The sequence below is a fragment of the Anomalospiza imberbis genome, chromosome Z (genome assembly GCF_031753505.1).
Source record: "Anomalospiza imberbis isolate Cuckoo-Finch-1a 21T00152 chromosome Z, ASM3175350v1, whole genome shotgun sequence".
In the NCBI taxonomy this organism is placed as follows: Eukaryota; Metazoa; Chordata; class Aves; order Passeriformes; family Viduidae; genus Anomalospiza; species Anomalospiza imberbis.
The window spans coordinates 29143166-29162860 of record NC_089721.1 but is presented as its reverse complement, the minus strand read 5'-3'; the positions used below and the strand labels follow the sequence as shown (position 1 = coordinate 29162860).

Below are 19695 nucleotides of genomic sequence, written 5' to 3'. Positions count from 1 at the left end.
AAGTGGGTGGCAATTAAGAAGCCACAACTCATCCCCTTTAGTTTTGTATTTGGTGCCTTGTTGGATAATGATCAAGATAGCTACAAAAATCAGCTAGGTTTACTTAGTGGCAGTACAAATTTGCCCAGCTGACACAGATGTAGAGTGGCATGTAGGCACAAGGTACCAGGCAGGTGAGAGGACTCCACGTCCACCAGCAGCTCTGACCCCTTCCTTCACTGAAGTCAAACAGGGTGGTTTCACAGTCAATCTCCTTCTACCCCATAGCTTTTGCCTTTCTGACATATAAGATGGACTGTCTCTGGATTTGATTTTATATAATAGCACATGAAAATTAGAAAGAAATTTAAAATAGTTCCTTCTGCTTTCTTTCAGGAACAATACTGCTAGTATCAACAAAGCCAGGATTTTAATACATGGAGATGGGGAATAATACCATGAGACAGAAAATTGATTCTGTTTCAGTTTCTGGATGGACAGACAGGGAATGCAAAATAAAACAAGATATTTCTACCTATGCAAAGAAGTGATCTAAACCAATCAAGTGTTTCCATGCACCCAGGGAATAAAAAACCCTGCAATTTACAGCTGAAAGGAAATCTGTCCAGTGGTGGGTTGCAATTCTTTATTTATGATTCATAGGTATATATATCCATACAATGCTATTAGATATTCTTGTATTGCTTAATCTATAATTTAAGTCAGCATAGGTATATTAACAAAAAAATTTGCAACTACTAATTTATATTTCATCTGAGCACTCTGATACACAGTAGAAAAAATCCATATATAAAAGCTTGTATCTGTGGAATTATACGTACTATATATCTCTTTCTAAATATTGATTTAGTAATATTGATATGTTATTGTAAGTCTAACACAGAATTGCCTTCTCATAACATTAAAAAACTTTTCAAAATATATTAATAAGGAAAGATGACCACACTTTGATCCTGCAATCATTTTTTAACTATCACATCAATGTCCCATTTTGTTTTAATGTGCCATCTGACTTAAACAAATTCCTTTCATCTCAGGCTGTCACCATTATTCTGCCCATAATAATAATATTAATTTGTAACTTTGCTGCTTAGTAATTTCACACAAAGCAAACAGAATTAAATTCAACTCTTAGCTGATGTCCACCATGAAAACCACAAATCTCTTATACCCCACGTAGGTCTCAAAGAGTGAATGAAGATTTGTGCTGAACCTCTGCTTTGTGGTGAACTTCTCTTCTAGTGGAAACTTTTCTCATCTGTGTTATGCACTATGCCTGCATAACACAGGTCATGTGGCTTGTCCTAAGAGACTTCAACTACAGCTCTACAAAAGATACAACTTCATGCTACTAAATGCTTTTAATAGTTTAGATCTTAATGAAGCTTAATTAGCATCTGGAAGTCAATACAAATATTAATCTGTACATAAAACATTATCCCCAATATACTAAGTGACAGCACTTTTATAAGGCAGACACAAGCCAGGATTCAAAGATCTGAGAAAAGGTGGAGACCACCAGACCCTAGTTTAGGACAAGGTTACAGAGCAGCAACAATGGTCAGCAGGATTAGGCCCTTCCTTTGTGAAAATTTACAGGAACTGACAGAAAGATGTGATACAGCACACTAGCAAGTAAGACAGAGATACCAGCACAGAGCAGAGGGCACGTATTTCGTGTTTCATGCTGGCCAATAAGAAAGCGCTCTTCTGCCTTTCTAACAATTTTGTCAGTCTTCATTACAATAGCTGAACAAATATGCACACAATGACAGACACTTGCTTCACTGCAGACTACCTTGCAAATACAAGACAGAAACTGACAGAGTTGGAAATGTGCAAACCACAAAAAAATAAAAAAAATCAGAGTTTTAAATGAAAGACAGAATAGAACTTTCAGTTTCGATCCTGCTGAAAAAATGAAGGCTCATGCTCTACTGCCTCTGCTTAAACTTTATGCCCTGAGAAATACTTTGCTTGTTTTCTCTTTCATCAATAATTCTGAACTGAAAGCAGGACTAGAGTTAGACCATACTAATAAGGTGCAACTTATCTTGAATTGTTGTGTCTAAGAATTTCTTTACAAAGTAAAGAATCCACAGACATAATTCTAGAGCACACAAGAATCTTGTGAAAAAAGAATAATATTTCAGAGAATATGTAATAATAAGACTTCCATTAGGACTTCCCAAAAGGCAGGCGAGTCAGCAGGTTTGGAAAGTGCCTATGTGTATTCATTATGGTAAGAGAAAACATTTGTCATTTTCTTGATTCTCATCTTTTTAAAGCAAACAGAAATCATTAGGTAACTGATTTGCATACTCCTGTAAAAGCATGATCTGAGAAAATGAAGCTATCTCCCAGTAAGGAGTAGGACTTATTGTAGTATCTTTTGTGCAAATAAATAGGACCCCAGCAACCAAAAGATGCTTAGGGTTTTTTTTTTCCTTTTTGTGTTTTTACTGGTATGTTCTGTGACACAAACAATAAATACCAATATAAGATTTATTTTTTTATCTAATAGAAACACTTGAAGCAAGATTTTAACAAATATTCCTAACAAATGAGTATGACTCCCAGCTTTCAGCTCCTAGTAGGAAGTAATATTTGATTCATATTCAGAGAATTAATAGCCTTTACAATTGGAGACAGGATGTTACTTGAAGACTCATAACTTTAAAAAAAGTGTTCTGGAAGAAACAGACTTAAAAAGCAGCAATAAATTAATACTCCAAGGATTTTAGAATATATGAAAGTAATTTACTGGATTAGCTGCCTCCAGGAAATTATGCCTAAAATAAACATACCGAACTGAATTATTAAAATAAAATTATTTTCAGTTACTCATTCATCCTCGGGAAGTATAACAAGACTAATTATTTTTTAGTATAACACACTTTTCTCTGATCAAATAAAAAAGTCATTTAATGAAGATGGAAAGACTTTTCAGACCTCAAGAAACATAAATTCATAAAAGCATGAATAGTTTGAGTTGGAAGGGCCTTTAAGAATCATCTAGTTCCAGCCCCTTTGCCTTGAGCAGGGACACCCTCCACTATGACAGACTGCTGAAAGCCTGATCTAACATGACCTGTCAAATTCAAGAAAGTCCTGCAGAATTTCTAAAGTTATTTTTAAACAGTAAAGTTGCTGCTGCTCTGTAACACAAACAAACTAACACTTATTGTAACAATAACTATTGGTTCAGCTATGCCTAAACATTAATATGCCAAAAACAAAAATTAAAAAATCCCCATTGTCATTGACCTATTCATGAGGCACACTGTTGGTAAAATGGTATCCTTTTAAACAGAAATGGCACACACAAAGAAACCAATGCTAGATGATATAGCTTTCCTAATGAAAACTGTTTCTGAAAACAACAAAAATAACCAGAACCCAAAATTCTTCTGTTTCCATGGCCATAGGACTGGCCCTTTTGGTCTTCTTGAACTGCTGAATGACAAGGGAAACTTAAAAACCAAACACAATTGACCAAATCACTTATTGTACAGCTTGGTTGTGATTGTTTGGGTGATGAAAATCCATGTGAACTCTCTTCTTCAAATGCCTGGCAATGATGCTTCTTATTTCAGGGTCATGTTGATGCTATTTATTAAAGACAAAATGACAAAGAACAACAGCCAAAAATTAATGAGTGCTCTGATAACACAGAGCTAGTTATTTCCCCAATCCTCAGCTCCCACAAAGTGTTGAGTATCCTTATCTCTCATTTACTTAAATGCAGTAGTATGAAATAACTTACATCCTATGTACATCTATGGAAGTACACAACTTAGTAAATTCTGTTACTGTTTTGTTGAAATTAACAACTACTTTTTCCAATCTGAAGTGTATCAGGTGGGGGGAGATCCACTGGTGGAATGAAACAACAGTGTGGGAGGAATGGGTACCCCTAAAAATGTTCCTAAGCGGACAGTTTTGCTACTTAGTGCAAAGCACATGTCCTCAAAAACTTTGGAAGTATTCTTTAAAATACTTCATAAATGTTGCCTCAAGATAGTCTTCCTTAAAGAATACACAATTTAAAGTTTCCTCAATATTTATGAACTGTTACACCATGGTTCTTCCACTATGAATTATTTCCCAATATTTCTTTTAAAGTCATGAAGAAGTGCAAGGAGTTGAACAAAACAGAACACAAGGGAGCATGACAAGAGACATAAGCCTTTGGAACAAAATGAAAGAGACAACAGAAGCAAACTAAGTGCTGGGCAGACTCCAGAGGTGCTTCAGCAGAAAGAATTCAGAAAAAAAGGTCTGTGTAAAACTGCTGTTCTCAGAGTGAAGGGATTTACATAGAATGCTATTTCCTGAAGAAATAACACAAGAAATAAGGGATATGATCACAGGAAAATTATTGCCACTTCTGAAGACAGATTCATATTTATGCAGAGAAAATAAATGCCATGAATTAACATTAATTTGGCCTTAACTATATTTATTTAAGATAAATGTGAATTCTCTTCTCATATTGCTTTTTGCTGCCCAGCTTATCATTTGAGAAAAACAGGAAAATTGTTCAAGCCACAAAAGGTCAAAATCATACACAAACATTGTTTTTTTTTAACATGTCATTTTTTGTTATGTCATCTTTTGTTCTTACTTTGAAAAACAGTTCTGATATTGACTCACAGAATAAAACAGTGTCTGAGGAAAAAGAGATGGGGTATAATGTCAACCAGTTCAGGAATCAGGAATTTAGCTTATGGTTCTAACCTGTGTATAAGGTATGACAGAGTGATAGCTTACTAGAGCACTGTTTTTTTTTTTAAAGTGAAACCCAAAGCTTCAATTTGTTTATGCAACTTTTTACTACATACACTTTTAATTATTTGCCTGTTTACTGATACTCATGGTATTGAAGGAATCTTTTGCTGAGGATTCAGGTTTATGATAAAGTATTTATCATGAGACAAGTGTATTTCTACAGACCCGTCAGATGGGCAGGGAGAGCAGAGGCCTCAATCCTTTTGCCCTGTGCACCCTGGCCAGGACACACAGCTCCGCTGCACAGCTGGCTCTCCTGACACGCTGTTCCAGCAAGGAACTGTCACCACTCCTGTGACACACTGCACCTACAAACACTCCCACTGATCAACAGGAAGGGCAGCACTGCAGGGTTTTCCATTTGCATACCACAGTTATGGTATCAGACTGAGCAACAGCACAGAGGACTGACACATTCCCATTTCCAAGGGAACAAGTCCATCTTTGAAAGGAAAAGACAAACATGCTTGAGATTTAATCAGGAAAATAATTATGAAAAAAGCTGAGAAGCAGAAAAGCAAAGAGAAGGCACATGTTAAGAGTATGGCAAGAGAACAGCAAGTTTAAAATTTAGGATAATGCATGGAACCATCTTCACTGTGGTCATGCAGCACTTTTTCTATCTGTTTTTAATATAATTTAATCGGAATATTCTCAGACTAACAATTATATCTCTCTCTGCTTGGAAATGTTAAGGACACTTCAAACACATTCCCAATGCAACACAAATATAACAAATCTTCAGTATATAATACATATATGAAGTACATAAAATATAAATATAACAAAGCTTCAATGCTTCAAAGGTTCAATGTTGTTCCCGAATATTACCATAAAAGCATTTAGGTCCCAAAAAAGCTTTAAGGAGTCTACCCAGCCTCAGTTCCTAGCAGTATGGTTGTAAAGTAATGTCAAAATGTAATGACAGTATTAGGCATAAATTCTTACTCCTGCTCCACTGAAGCCATTTCTGGATCATTTGAGAGGCAGCTAGTTCTGGATACAAGGAAAAAGATAAGTAAACATTTTTTCAGTGTTGATTTCTTTCTCTTTTAAAATATAACATCAAATTTGGGGATGTAATAACTAACTGTAGTGAGTATCTTTGAGAGCAAAAACACACAAATGTTGTTGTTTTTAGGAATGTAGGGATCATAGTGCCCACAACACACATTAGTTTGACTAAAAATTTTTAAGCTATTTCTTTAAGTTGGGGAAGGGAAATGCACTACAGTGATCTCATACATCCAACAGTAACAATAATCAGTGATGCCTCATATGAATATTTCATTCCCCTTTCACTTGCTACACTGCTGCCTCTACTATTTTAAATGGAGTAACAAGAAAGCAACTTTTTTTCCAAAGAGTTCTCATTGTCACATATACAATGCATTTGAAAATGTTTGAACAGAAGGGATAGAAGTTGCATTTCAAGGGTGGCTAGGCCTTTTAGTTTAACAAAACAGTTAGGCGGTATCAGATAACTACTTATGTGAATTTATTGCTTCTGAGGCAGGATTAACTCCTAGAATCAGAAAGCAGTGGCCAGTGTTTTAGATATTTCTCTGTGGTTGTTTTAGAAACTAACCTCAGAAGCACTGCAGGAAAACGTGTACTGCAAAAGAAGAAACTAAGAGAAAAAGTACAGCAAAGAAGCTGTAAGTTGAAAATCCTGAAGTGCATAAGCAAAAGGAAGATGACTGGAAAGAAACTTCAAAACTCAAAATCTTTAGTTATAAAAACTGCAAGGGAGAACGTTATACTAGAACTAACAGACAGAGACTCCTGCTCAGGAATTTTGTGTACAATACTTACATGAGGAAAGTGCACTGTACACTTCCTAAAGCTTTGCTCAGTGAGTCAAGGACTGCGCACTTCTTAAGGATTTCTTTGGTACTCTACACCATACTACCACATTATATTCAAGTCAAGCACAGAGTTATCATTTTAAAGGATCTGATCATTACCTGCCCCTGGTTTACTAAGTAACCATAGACAATATAATATTATAATCAAGTATTAATTCCCCAACCTATCCAGCTAACATTGGAAAGACAAAACAATTTACATACCTACCTTAACTGAGATAGCTAACCCTAATTTAGTGAACAGTAAAAAAAAAATTGTAGAAAGAACTGCCTCTTAAAAACTGTATCAATCCGGCATAAGAGGGGAAGAGTAGAAAATGTTTAATGATCCATTTTAATGGAGTATGTGATTTCAGTCATTCCCATGACTATAGAAACAATCAGCAAAAAACAGCAAAAATTTTTTTTATAGTGTAAGGGTATGATTATTTATTACTGAGATCCAGCAGTACAAAATCAGTGAGAGGGGAAGTAAATTCTCAAATGGGGCAACTTACTTACACAGTAATTGAAACTACAAGCTGCCTGTTATACCAAACACAATGTACTACTGCATTCAAGCTATTCCTGTGAAACAATACAATGCCAGGATTCAGCTGAAAGCTATCTTACTTAGCTGTTTCTGAAGCTTCCCTCAGCTCTTCATCCAGTCTGCATGAGTAAAAGTTATTGATATAAAGAAACAGAGAAGCAAGCAGAGCATAAGAGTGAAGCAGAGCAATAGCAGAACAAAGAACAAATACAGTACATGCTTTTTTAATAGGCACCTGGTATGATTTAGGGCTAACTCTAAAGCTCTTCAGTTCAGCATGAAACCATTTTCCCTGTGCTCAACCCACCTTAAATTTGTAAGACCTTATTTAGCTCACTTGGAGGCAGAGACAGAGAGGCAGCAGGGGTCTGAGGCATGCCCAGTGGACAGAGCTGAAAGCATTCAGTTGCTCTATCAGGTAATGTTAAATTAGCTGCAGCCTGGGCCAAGTCAAGGACATTTTACAGTTCAGTAAGTTTTATTTGCAAGGGAGGCTGATCTCAACAGCTTGAAGGGGAAAGTAAGATGCCATGTCATTGCAAGTCTTCTCTCATTCAGCTGTTGAGGTCACCTGCAGGTGAAATGCTGTCACACAGATTCACTCTATTATGAGCAGCAGCATAGGCTAGAAAGCAAGTTTTACCTCATTCTTCTCTTAATACACTTATCTTCATCATACCTTACAAGATAAGAGTGAATGAAGGAAGAGAAAAGATGTACAAGTTCATATACAACAATCATATTGTATCATGCTTCACTGTAAACTACCAAGAAAACCACATAACCCAAATTCTGGCATAACACTATGTACTTTCTAAAGGTGAATTTTTCTTGCCCATAGGTGGTATGCTTGTTCTTGGCAATGGAGCAATTATGAAGGCAAAAGATGAGTTGTGTTTTTCTATAGGAATCTCTCTGAATTTGCAGCAGAAGGGAAGCTATGAACTGAACACTGCTCTTCTCCCTGCAGTATGGGAAGAGCCACTCATAGATGCCTTGAATGCACACAGCCACTAAATCTTGTTATTACAGAATCTTGAAATGCTTGCCACCAATGGGTGCAATTGTCATCTTTCCAGGTCTGTCTTTTTCAGCAAAATCATAATCTCTCATCTGGCTGCTGATGATGTGAAATAGGCATTACCCTAAAACTCTTTAAGTACTAAATTTTCCTTGGTACTATTGCTGTGATCACTTCACCTTTGGTCTAAGAGGTCAATGGACTTTTCGAATATTTTTAATTTTACAGGGAAGAAAAAATTTCTGCAACGCAGATGTGTGTACTGCCACTCTTTAACAGTAAAACATAGCAAGGAAACAGACAGAAACTCTCTGAAGTTAGACAGTAACGGTAAGATTTCTAGCAAAGGGAACCATGAAAAACTAAAATGTTTACAAGAACCAGAAGAAAATTTGTTAGGGATGCTAGAACATTATGGACAACTCTTTGTCAGTTGACCAACAGCCTCTGCTCCACATTCTCCACTTCACTCCACTTCTAAAGAAGTTACAGCAGCAAATGAATGTGAGTGAAAGTCTCTATCACCCCTGATTTTGCAACTGTAATTTACTGTTTTCACAACTGCTATTGCCAGGCCTGAGCTTCCCATCTGCTCCCTGGAATTGCACCACCAGCTGGACACAGGAAATTGCTTTACAACTACTGTGAAACCGGTGTGAAAACTCCTGCCTGAGTTGAGGAGATCTATGACAACTTCAAAAGCTGTCACTGACCAGTTATAATGAAAATACTTGCACATCTACTCTTCAAACTACCTTCTAGAACAGGCTATTCAAAACCTGGGACATATGCTAAAGAGAACAATTAAAAAAATTAATTCCTGAACAGAACACCTTTTTAATAACTACATGAAAACCATGATTCTTTTCAGTCATGCTTTCAGTCTTGGTATACCACTTCTTTTTGTTGTTTTCAGGTCTGAAAAATGTCGGTTGAGGACGGCAATGCTAGTCAACTTCCTACAAATTTTAAACAGCTATTTTCTTTTGGAAATGACTGCATTTAAGAAACCTCTTCACATAAGCAGCAAGAACTAAGAAACTGTCTTTCAGCAGTTGTGAATTTAACCACAAGAACTGACAAGGCAAGGACTAATGAACATACAGAATTTCACTGGTCTTCTATTGAATAGGCTATCTTTTAATTAACGTTTCTGCTAAAAGTCCTGCATGACTAAAACTTGAAAACACTTCCACTTAAATAGAGGTAAAAGCTATGAAAAAATACAGTATAGATTGTACCTCAGGAAAGGCCAAACCATTTTCCCACTCCCCTAGAAGTAAATATTGTGGTTTGTGTTTCTGTAACAAGGCGGTCTCCTGCTCTGAGTCTGACAGTGGAATGTTTGAGAAACAACATATAATAATTTTTAAGAACATCAGGAAAGTGCTTTCTGTTTTTCTCACAGTCTTTAAAATTATTATCAGTTTGTGGAAATAGTTTCCATTAGAACAAGCTACTGTACATGCTACTGTATATCACTTACTTGACAATACTGTTTGGGATATGCACATATTCCATTGGAATCATCTCACGAAGCTCTGCCAACGTGTTGACATACTGTATCTTACTGTTGAACTTAGAGCTGGAACACAGAAAAATAAGTATTAATTGACTTTGCCCCTCAATCTTTTATGACATGCTAAAAACAAATGAAGAAATGTATTAAATGTATTAAATAATTAAGCATTTGGATATTCATATTTCAATTACAGACTGAGACTGGACTGTTAATGATTAATGACTCAAACAATCCACCTGCCACAGCTAAATAAGGCTGGTAAGAGGCAAGTCCTGTGAGGTGGGAATAACACTTTTTATCATGCCAGTCCTCTCTTACATAATGGCTCAGGTGTGAAAATTTCCCTGTAGGGAAGAACCAGGACTTTCACAAAGAGCCTGAAGGTATTCATCCCTGACATAACTGGTGGAACATAAACGACTCAGCTTCACTGACTTAAGAGGCAGATCTAACATCTTAGAAGGCAAGGTACCTGGGCATTCCCACCTGAACTTGAGTGAACATAAATGCAATGGACTCTGTGTTTTGTGGGCTTCCCCCACTCAATGAAGACAGTGACCAGAACTTTGGCAAGACTGGAAACCTCATCACCAAGAAGATGAGAAGAAGAGGACCAAGGAGATGCCATCAGGATCATGGAGCGATGATACTTTTTCTACTTGGTTTGTCTGTGTTTGTCACGTTCTTTCACCTCTCCACCCACCCACTCTATTTCTTTCTATCTCACCCTCACAATTCCTGCAAAATAAAAGTCTCTGCTATTGACTTCAGCATATGGCCTTGTTTGCACCTTAACTCAGACTCATCCCTCTATTAATCTAATAACCATGTCTTAACACAGTACAGCTGATCAGGAGCCTACCTGAATAACATTATTAAGCCAACATTACAAATTGTAATGCCTACATATTAGACAATGTGATTAGTTTTACAGCTGGAAGGAGATGTGTAAAAATTTGGAAAAGATTCAATTCCCTTACAGACTACTTAAATGTAAAAAGAGATGGGAAGCATGACTTGACATGGATATAATCATAAAGCCAGTAATCAAGGGATTGTGATGACTTAGCATTTCTATTTTTTACCAATTCTCAATCAAATACAATAAAACTGAATTTCATCATTTATTCAGAAGAGCACAGATCTGATTGCGTCTATTCTTACTGCAGTGCCTTTCTATGACGAAATAATGTGTTTATTTCAGTTGCACTACGTGATTCTTTCATTGTGCTTGTAAAATGATCACTTGGAAAAAAGGCTAAATTGTTCAGAAAACACACTTAAAAAAAAAGGCTATTTACTTGTCTAACCTAAGTTATTTGGTAAGCATGAGCTTACGAGAAATCTTTCTCATTTGTCTTATAAAGCAATTTTTCACATTTAGCTCTAGTTGTATTTAGATCATCTTATAGCATCAGTAATACTGCAAGCTCATACTGACCATATATGCTAAGGGTAGGTCTTGAAAAACAGAATATATTCTTTCTATTTACTGCTGACCTGCAGGTACAGCCAGACAACACGAAGCCTCTGAAATAGCTCTGAGCAGAAAGTTACTGCCACTCCCCTCAACAGATGTATCTTCCCAATAATGCCAAGTTAGACAACTGGAACAGGAATACATGAAGGTGCTGTGAACAGTTGTTTAAGCTCATTCATTGTAATTTGTCTCTGTACCCAATTAGCATCATTAGGCACACACACTGGATCAGACTGGTCCCATGACTGTCCAGTCAAAGCATGGTAACGTATAGATTCTTAGCATTTTATCCAAATTGTTAATCATAGTCTGCAGCATCATCATTGCCATCTAAAGTAACCTGGCAAACTGCAAGGCAATCATAAGCTCTAAAGATGGTGGGAAGGGATTAAAAAATCTTTCAGTGGGTAATTTTTCCTCCTGAGGATTCTTCTGGGTCCATTAATTCCACTACAGCAACTGATTTCTAATTCCTTCATGTGGGAGTCAGTGTATGGGCATCCCAGACACAGTTTCTTTCAGACTTTAGGGAAAGCATGCTGCCAATAGTGGTAACTTCCCATAATTAATTTTTTTTTCATCAAATGCCAAGTATGTTTCACACACCCTTGAAAAAACCCTTCGAAATCTAACTTCTTACCTAACACACCTCAAATAATTTTTGTTGTGAATATCTATAGGGGTTTATAGATAGTCTCAGTTCAGTCAGAGAGAAAAGGAGAGATTTCTACCAGGCTAAGCCTGGGAAAAAGTCCAAAAGGAATGCAAACTATTTATTATCTCTCCTTCTGTTCATATTGTTTATAGATATGTTCTACCACCGTGTGCTATTCATAGTGCACCAAGGGTGTGAAAGGTTTTCACTTTGAGACCAATCATATTTCACCTTAGCGATCCTGGTTATAAAGGAGGAACACTACTTGTTAATAAAGTTCGGATCACTCTTTGCCTTCTGACGATGGAGTCATTTTCATTCCCATCCCTGCCTCAACAGCAACAGGGGTTCTAAAAGAGTATCTAAGATCTATATCTGCTACCTCTAGTTCTTTAATTCTATATTTAATTCAGATAACGCTTTGTCAGTCAAGATGGGTCCCACACTCCACTGAATTATTTTGCCAGTTTTTGAGGTAGAAAAAAGATAGAGCTATGGTAGAATTGAGGGTAGCCCACACTCAGTGACTTGACTGCCCCTTACCATTAAAGTCTTTCAGGCTTTTGATTTCTACTGTTTAGCCCCAGACCTCAGCTGATACACAATTAAAATTATGTTGCATGCCTTTAGCTATCTCACTGAAATCTCTGCTTGCCTTGTGGCCAATTAACTTCTCACCCTAAAATTCCCACTGTGCCTGTCACGGGTTTAGGGAACAGCTGAGGGCTAGCAAACTAAGCTACGGTCACCGGCTTTCAATCCAATCAAGGTTTTATCTCCTTACCTCCTGAAGAAAGGGAAGGGAACTCATAATGTTATTCTGTCCTTGGTAAGGGTCCAAATATCTCATGTCATCCTCCACAAAAGTCACACTGGCCATGTGTCCTGACCACCTTTTTCAGCTTCTATTTGCCCTTCACTTTCTTCTTGCACCAAGACTCAGTCTACCTGGCTGAGATGGTCTCTAGTGTGTCTAGTTCTGCATTGCTAATTTGCTTTGCCAAACTATTTAGAGTGAACACTTTCTCCTGTTTTGCAATGAAAAAACTCTAATCACTGCTGCTTAATATGGCTACTTTGAATAAATGACTAATGAATTTAAACAGACATGACTTTTAAAAAAGACCAAACTGTCATTTCTAGGAGCAAATAGGATGGCAACAGAAATATCTCAGGTATCAAATGCAACTCAGCAAATCCTCATATGTAGTGTTGATAATTCTTAGTACTGTTTCCCTATTACTCTGGTATTCTGAATAGTAACTTTCAGCTTGGTCTTTAAGATACCACATCTAGAAAGAAGCTCCTTTATGACATTCTGCATGTTGCACTTTGGCAGCAATGGGACAACTCATGTGCTTCCCCAATCCAATCAGGACAGAGCACCCTGGGACAAGAGATCTCCAGTGTCTTCACCTGCAGACTGTGAGCAGAACTCCCCGAGATCTGTCATGACATAAGTCATTCTCTGTGTGGCTTTTGTAGATGACACTTCTTCTCTTGCCTGAAGCAACTCTTTTTCACACCTGCCAGTATGCTCTCCCTGACTGCATACTTGCCTATCTTCTGCAGTAAGTGTGAGGTCTCTGAAGTTAGTAAATGCTTTTTAAAAATTGTTTTACTAATCAAACCATTATTTTTGACAGCATTAAACATTTTTTTAAGCCAAATGCATTCAAACACCTCAGGACGCAGGCACTTCCTCTTGTATGAGCTATGAGCAGCAATGATATTTTAAAAACCCAGAACCGTAACCTAATCTTGTTCCTTAGCCAGGATTTTTAAAATAAGGTGATTATCATTCCATGCAGTCCCCTTTTCTATATGCCTTTTATCTGGATTCTGAACAAATACTATTTTAAGGAACTGAATTCTCAGTACATACACATACAGGTTTAGAAGACCATGCCTATGACTTCTGCAACAAGATACTCGTATGAGTAACATTTTTTCCCCCTATTCACCTTCGGAAAGTGAAATTCAACTTCCAAAATCCCAACATGAGTTATAAACTGAGCACTATTCAGTGAAAGATTAACAGCCACTTTAGAAGATTTAGGGTGCTTATGTATTCTCAAGGACATAGAAAATCACAGGTATTTACTATATACCTTATAAATGGTCGTGTTACAGCCAGGATTGTCCTGATAAACCACGATGGATGAACAATTATAAATGATTTCAAATTCTTCCGTAATCTAAGTAAAAAAAGCAATAGTTTCTTAGAAAAACAGAAAAAAACACAAAAGATAAAGAAACATCATATACAGGAGAGTTACAGAAATGGACTCTGTATTGAGTGGATCAGACAGGAAAACACTACTTACCGTCGATCAATCATCTGATAACATTTTTTCATCCAACCCAATCCAGGCATTCTTCTTCTTGGTGTTGCTCCATTCAAGTAGACAATCATATAGTCTTCAGCTACCATCAACTCTAAGGTACTGATTACATATCTGATAAAAGTATGGATGTTAGTGAGCATATACTGTACACTATCTGACTGGGGCCAAACTAAATCAGGCTATTAGGAATAAATGAAGGCAGATTGAACACTTTATGACAATACAGGCTTTTCTTTTCCTTTAAACAAAAGCAAACATTTAGCACTGATCACCACAGTACCTGTAGATACACAGCTAGAAAACCACAGTGTTACCCGTGTCTTCAAAAATATGTGGCTTCCTTACAATAACAGAGTTTTGTAGTGAGTTTTCAAGTATCACTGGTGAATTTGCTTCTTCTTGAAAAATAATTAAATCAGGAGATTTTGCAAGGGAGAACATGGCATCATGTGAAGTCCCAGGAACTTCTGAAATTAACTCTTGAGAAACTTCTATTCACTATTCTAATCACCAAGTTTGTTAATTACAGTAATAAAAGTTGTCAGAAGATACTCGTTTGTACTTCATGCAATCTTTACACTCCTGCTATGGAGTCGAGTGACTGCAAAATACAAATATGTTGACACTCAAGCCCAAAAAAACCTGTCCATCAACCTGACATATGATGGAACAGAGCACTCCATGACATCACTTCATTCTGTGAGCAAAACACTCCCAACACCCATTATCAGACAGTGCTCTTGGAGTCAAATGCATTCTACCTAGAAGAGCACACTTCTCATTCAAGTAAGATGTTTTAAATTCTTGTTTGGGCCTATCTATGCAGATGATCCATGCAAAAGTCCCTATCCCATTTGGGAGCTGATCATCACAGGAATGATGAAACAGTTTGAAACAGTTCAAACTGCTCTCTCTACTATCCAGCCTCAAGGCATGGCTATGTAAAAACTAGAATGCAAAACCACAAGTCACACCTTAAAAACCTGAATGCTTGAGTGCACTCATTACAAAAGGCAGCTCTATCCCTAAGCATAATGGCCCCTTTCACAGTTGTATGGGAATGTCTCACAATCTAATCTGACCCTTAAATTCATTAGGATGCAATGTCTTTAGAAGAATCATAGGAAATTTAATTCTCACCAGAGAGTGGTATCTTACCTGGGCATAAAGTAGGCAACATTAACTAGACCAGTTCCATGCATTTGGTAAATCCCATCCAAATCACTACCACCTGCTCATTCCACTGCATTCCACTGCTCATGCATTCCATCCCAGTGCATTCCGCTGCTCATTCTTACCTTGCAGTTGTGCATTACCTGCTTTTGCCTCACATTTGTGAAGGCTTATGTCTAACAGTGATTAGGAAAACAAGGGATTGAATGGACGTTCTGATGTATAAAGCTTAATTTAATAGCTACTTCAACAAAGCTACTATTTGACAGGTTGTAAGATTAGCCCTTCCCACAGGGCAGAACATCTAGTGCTTTAAAGGCACTTAAACACTGAAACATACAAGTTTGTAAGTACAAGTGTGTAAGTATGTATTAAAATACTATAAGACTTTCAGGTCTTTTCAGGAACACAACAGTCTAAAAAGTCAAGGGAGCAAGAGCTCCCTTGCAAATTTTACCTATCTAATAATTTCTTATTATTATTATAATAATGGCAATTTCTTCACTATTTGAAAAGATGGACAGAAATTTTCTCACTGACTAGAACAACTGAATCACTCAGAAAGCAAAGTGCTGGTTTTGTTTTCAAAGTATAGTTTTTCAAATTGAGATTATTTTCAAAAATTTTAATCTGTGGACTGTCTTTAATCTGACTTCCAGGCAGCCACAAATTAAACAGTAGATTTTTTAAATGTGGTTCTGCATTATCTACAGAAACTGCTGTAGAAGCTGCTTCAAGCATTTCACCAAAATTCAACCCTTCAAAGACAATTTTACAGAATTAGTCAATATAAAAAACCGGAAGCAGATAATTGGAAATGTGAAAGGAATTTAGATGGGAAAGGAACTATTGAGGATGGCTGTTAATCAGAAGCTAGAGGTAGCTTATATGCTACCAGAAACATGCTGTGTAACAAAAGAGATTCAGTGGTTTGCAGGTCTCTCCAGACCCCTATATAATTCAATAGTAAAGAATTACCAAATATTTTAAAATATCAGTTTCTGTATATTTAGCACACTGTTGTACTCCCTCTATTCCATGCAGACCTAGAATGGAAAGAAAGAGCTGAACTTACTCCTTTTTTTTGTTTTCTTGGTGAGAGCCAACTGTCTACAAGCCTTAAAACAAGCTGCAAGTTCACAGCCAACATGAACTCACATTTATATTACTACTCCAGAAAAAATGACTTACAAAATTAACTTCAGCAATATTCTTAAGCCACATGGAAAAGGCTCTTAAGGCTTTCTCTGCAGAGTTAATTTATCACCAGCTCTATGTGAACAAGGGTCTTGGGTGAAGACAAAGAACAACTATTGAATGTCAGTCATGGTTACAGTCAGCTTTGTTCCTTACTTATCAAGTTAAAACCACTGAAGTAATTCCTTTCTCTCTTCTAAATCACTGGGCATTGTGTTTATCAGTTACTGTAGATGACATGGAGTTCTTAGAGGCTCTACCAGGCAAACGATACCAGTTGTTCTGACCAGAAACTAAAACACTGAGTCTTAATTTTCACACATAGAGACAATGTTAAAGGCACTGGCTGCCAACAAGTGCATCTTCACAGACTGGAACATTAAGGAGACTGGGTCTGTGCTCTCAGTGCCTTGTAAGCTGCAAATGGCAAAGGCTGGATCTCCTGTTGGCTTTAGAAATTACTTACTGCATTTTAGTACAGAAAACATTGGAATGATTGATTTTTTTAGCAGCTGTAAGTGCAAGTAGCTGAAGGCACTTCAGGTGAGAGTTGCCTTCAAAATTTTGGGCTGCCAAACCAATTGCTATTAGGAATAATTTTCCTGTGATAGATTTGGGGTTATGTGGCCAAATTTGTGTCCTGGCCAACTGGCCCCTGCCACTTTAAGTTGAATCAGAAGCAGCTGGAGTCAGGAAGCATAGTTAGAGATGCTTGTGTCAGCAATTGCCCTTTAGCCTGTTTTTAAAAAGCAAGTGTCAAAAAAAGGCCCTGTAAGTCCTAAACCCAAGACAGCATATATTAAAAATATGTTCAGGAATACATCATAATAATAAACATTGAAGAGTGAAAAACTGTCTAAGCCCCTGCTGGTTGTTCTCAGCGAGACGTGGAAATCATTAGTGAAATAGTGGAAAGACTGTAGACCCAACAAGGTGAAGATATTGCACTCCTTGGCTTTTAGAGAAATACTAACAGTCAGATTTGGTCCTGACAAATACACCTTAATTTGGGAAGGTGAATAGGTAAAGTTTACTAAAATAATACTCCACTGAACAGTCTATCTACAACTGCTATTTTCCTTGTCACTCCCCTTTCAATAGCCAAAATTGCCTCTTAAGGAAAGACAGGTTACCTCTCACTGCATAATTCTGAGAACTAACTCAAGACTTTGTCACATTGCTCACATATCACTCACAGGAAAAGATTTTCCATGACATAGTTGTAATCAGTTCGACTGCTGTCTGGCAAGAAGCATGCTGCGAACACAATGATAGCATTCAGACCATCACCATAGTATCCTGTGGAAAAAAACCAAAAATGCATTTTTATCTTTGTCAAAGGCTTTTAACAAGATTTTTTTTTAAATCCTGTAATAAAGCTACTATGTCTGCTGCTGAAGCATCCCAGAATGCTTCATACCAAAGGTTTCAAAATGTATGAACTATCATGAAGTGATAAAGAAGCTGGATAGTCAGCTAAGCTGAATCCTCAAAAACCACACATAGCACAACTACTAGTAAACTTTTTATAGTGACCTACAAAAAAGTCTTCTAAGGCTTCTACTTCTGGTTCATTGCAGCTCTATGGCAATCATGTACTGAATGTTCACCTCAGACTGAGGAATAAGGGGCTAAAGAAAATAGCCTACATTTGTTGTCCTGCATCATTTGAATTATGTTTGGCAAAGTCTTGCACTCCAATCTCAATTGGCCAGTGCAGCTCCAATGGCTTTAGAACATTACAATTATGACTGCACTCCACTATCCCTTAAAAGCTCCTGGGGATCAGTTAAATCCTTTGCTGCAATTTTTCTATAAATTACTTTTTAACCTTTGATACTCCAGTTGTCCAATACTGGCATTCTCTGGGCTGCATCACTGCCTAATGATAGCTGTTAATCTTCAAAGCTGTAACACTACCAGTCCAGGGCCCAGCACAGTTGCTTATTATGCAAAATAATATGTTTCCTTTTCATTATGGATTAATGTTGGTTAATCTTCTCCACAACCCTTTGCGGCTGCCATGGATTTTCTGCATTTATCTTAAATAATAAATAAAAAATACTCCTGCATTTCAGTTGAAAGTTTTGCTTAAAGGATACATGCAATAACGAGGGAATTTATAATGATGCTGTAGGAATGGCTGTAGGTAGATAGCACTAGAGATGCAGAGACAGAAGACATATACTCAAGAGAACATTCAAAAAAACTTTTGAGTCTAGAAAAAACAGACACTAAGGAAAGATGATAATATTTGTGAAGGAAACTTCAATTCTCTTCAGGAACATGTTTTTATGACAAAAATTAAATGCTAATACTAACATTTAAACAACCTTTGCAAAAGGAGATTCTAAGACTTTTACAGTGCTTTCTGGATACTAGAGAGCAATATCCAAATCTAAACTAAAGTGCTTTTGGAACTCAAGTCCTGTTTTCAGCATGTATTATTATTAAGCTAGATTATTTGGAATTGTGCTGGGTTTGGCTGGCAGAGAGTTAGTTTTCTTCACAGTGGCAAGCATGGGACTGTAGTTTTGATTACCACTGAAATCAGGTGGCTGATAATATAGAGATGTTTTTCTTATTGCTGTGCAGTGTTCACAAAGCACCGAAGCATTTTCTGCTTTTCCTACTGCCCCCCACCACTCAGAGAGCAGGATGAGGATCCACAAGAACTTGTAAGAAGAAGGGGACACTGCCAAGACATCTGACCACAAGTGACCACAGGGATCCAGACCATATGGCATCGTGCTCAGGAGAGGAAGAGGGAGGGGACATTTGGACTGATGGCCTTTATCTTCCCAAGTGTTTTGTGTGATGAAGACCTGCTCTCCTGGAGATGGTTGAATACCTGCCTGTCTTTGGGAAGTAGTGAATGCATTTCTTGTTTTGCTTTGCTTGTGTGCACAGGTTTTGCTTTATGTATTAAATTGTCCTTATCTCAACCCAAGACTTTACTCATTTTTACTCTTCTGATTTACCATGTGGGAGTGAGTGAGTGAGTGAGTGACTGACTGACTGACTGACTGTGTGGGGCTTGGCTGCCAGCTGGGTTTCAACAACAAAAGGAAAATGCAGTATTTCTCTCCCCCTCAGGTTTACAAATAG

At 37.2% G+C, this 19695-nt stretch overlaps 1 protein-coding gene across 8 annotated transcripts in view; it reads right to left on the bottom strand.

Moving 5' to 3' along the window:
• Window positions 1–611: 611 nt before the first annotated feature.
• The window catches only part of PRUNE2 (prune homolog 2 with BCH domain), a 134393-nt gene continuing 115309 nt past the window's right edge, over window positions 612–19695 (bottom strand). For 3 of the 8 annotated variants that reach the window (XM_068176566.1, XM_068176572.1, XM_068176573.1), the window contains 8 exons: window positions 17784–17886; window positions 14197–14328; window positions 13981–14067; window positions 9699–9797; window positions 7835–7870; window positions 7272–7310; window positions 5740–5787; window positions 612–3609 (listed from right to left, as the gene is read on the bottom strand). In XM_068176566.1, coding sequence (XP_068032667.1) covers window positions 3588–3609; window positions 5740–5787; window positions 7272–7310; window positions 7835–7870; window positions 9699–9797; window positions 13981–14067; window positions 14197–14328; window positions 17784–17886 — 566 coding nt within the window. In that variant the 3' untranslated portion in view covers window positions 612–3587. Of the gene's footprint in view, window positions 3610–5739; window positions 5788–7271; window positions 7311–7498; window positions 7584–7834; window positions 7871–9698; window positions 9798–13980; window positions 14068–14196; window positions 14329–17783; window positions 17887–19695 lie in introns of all 8 variants that reach the window. The other 5 variants (XR_010994503.1, XM_068176568.1, XM_068176567.1 and 2 more) reach the window with 5 other exon arrangements.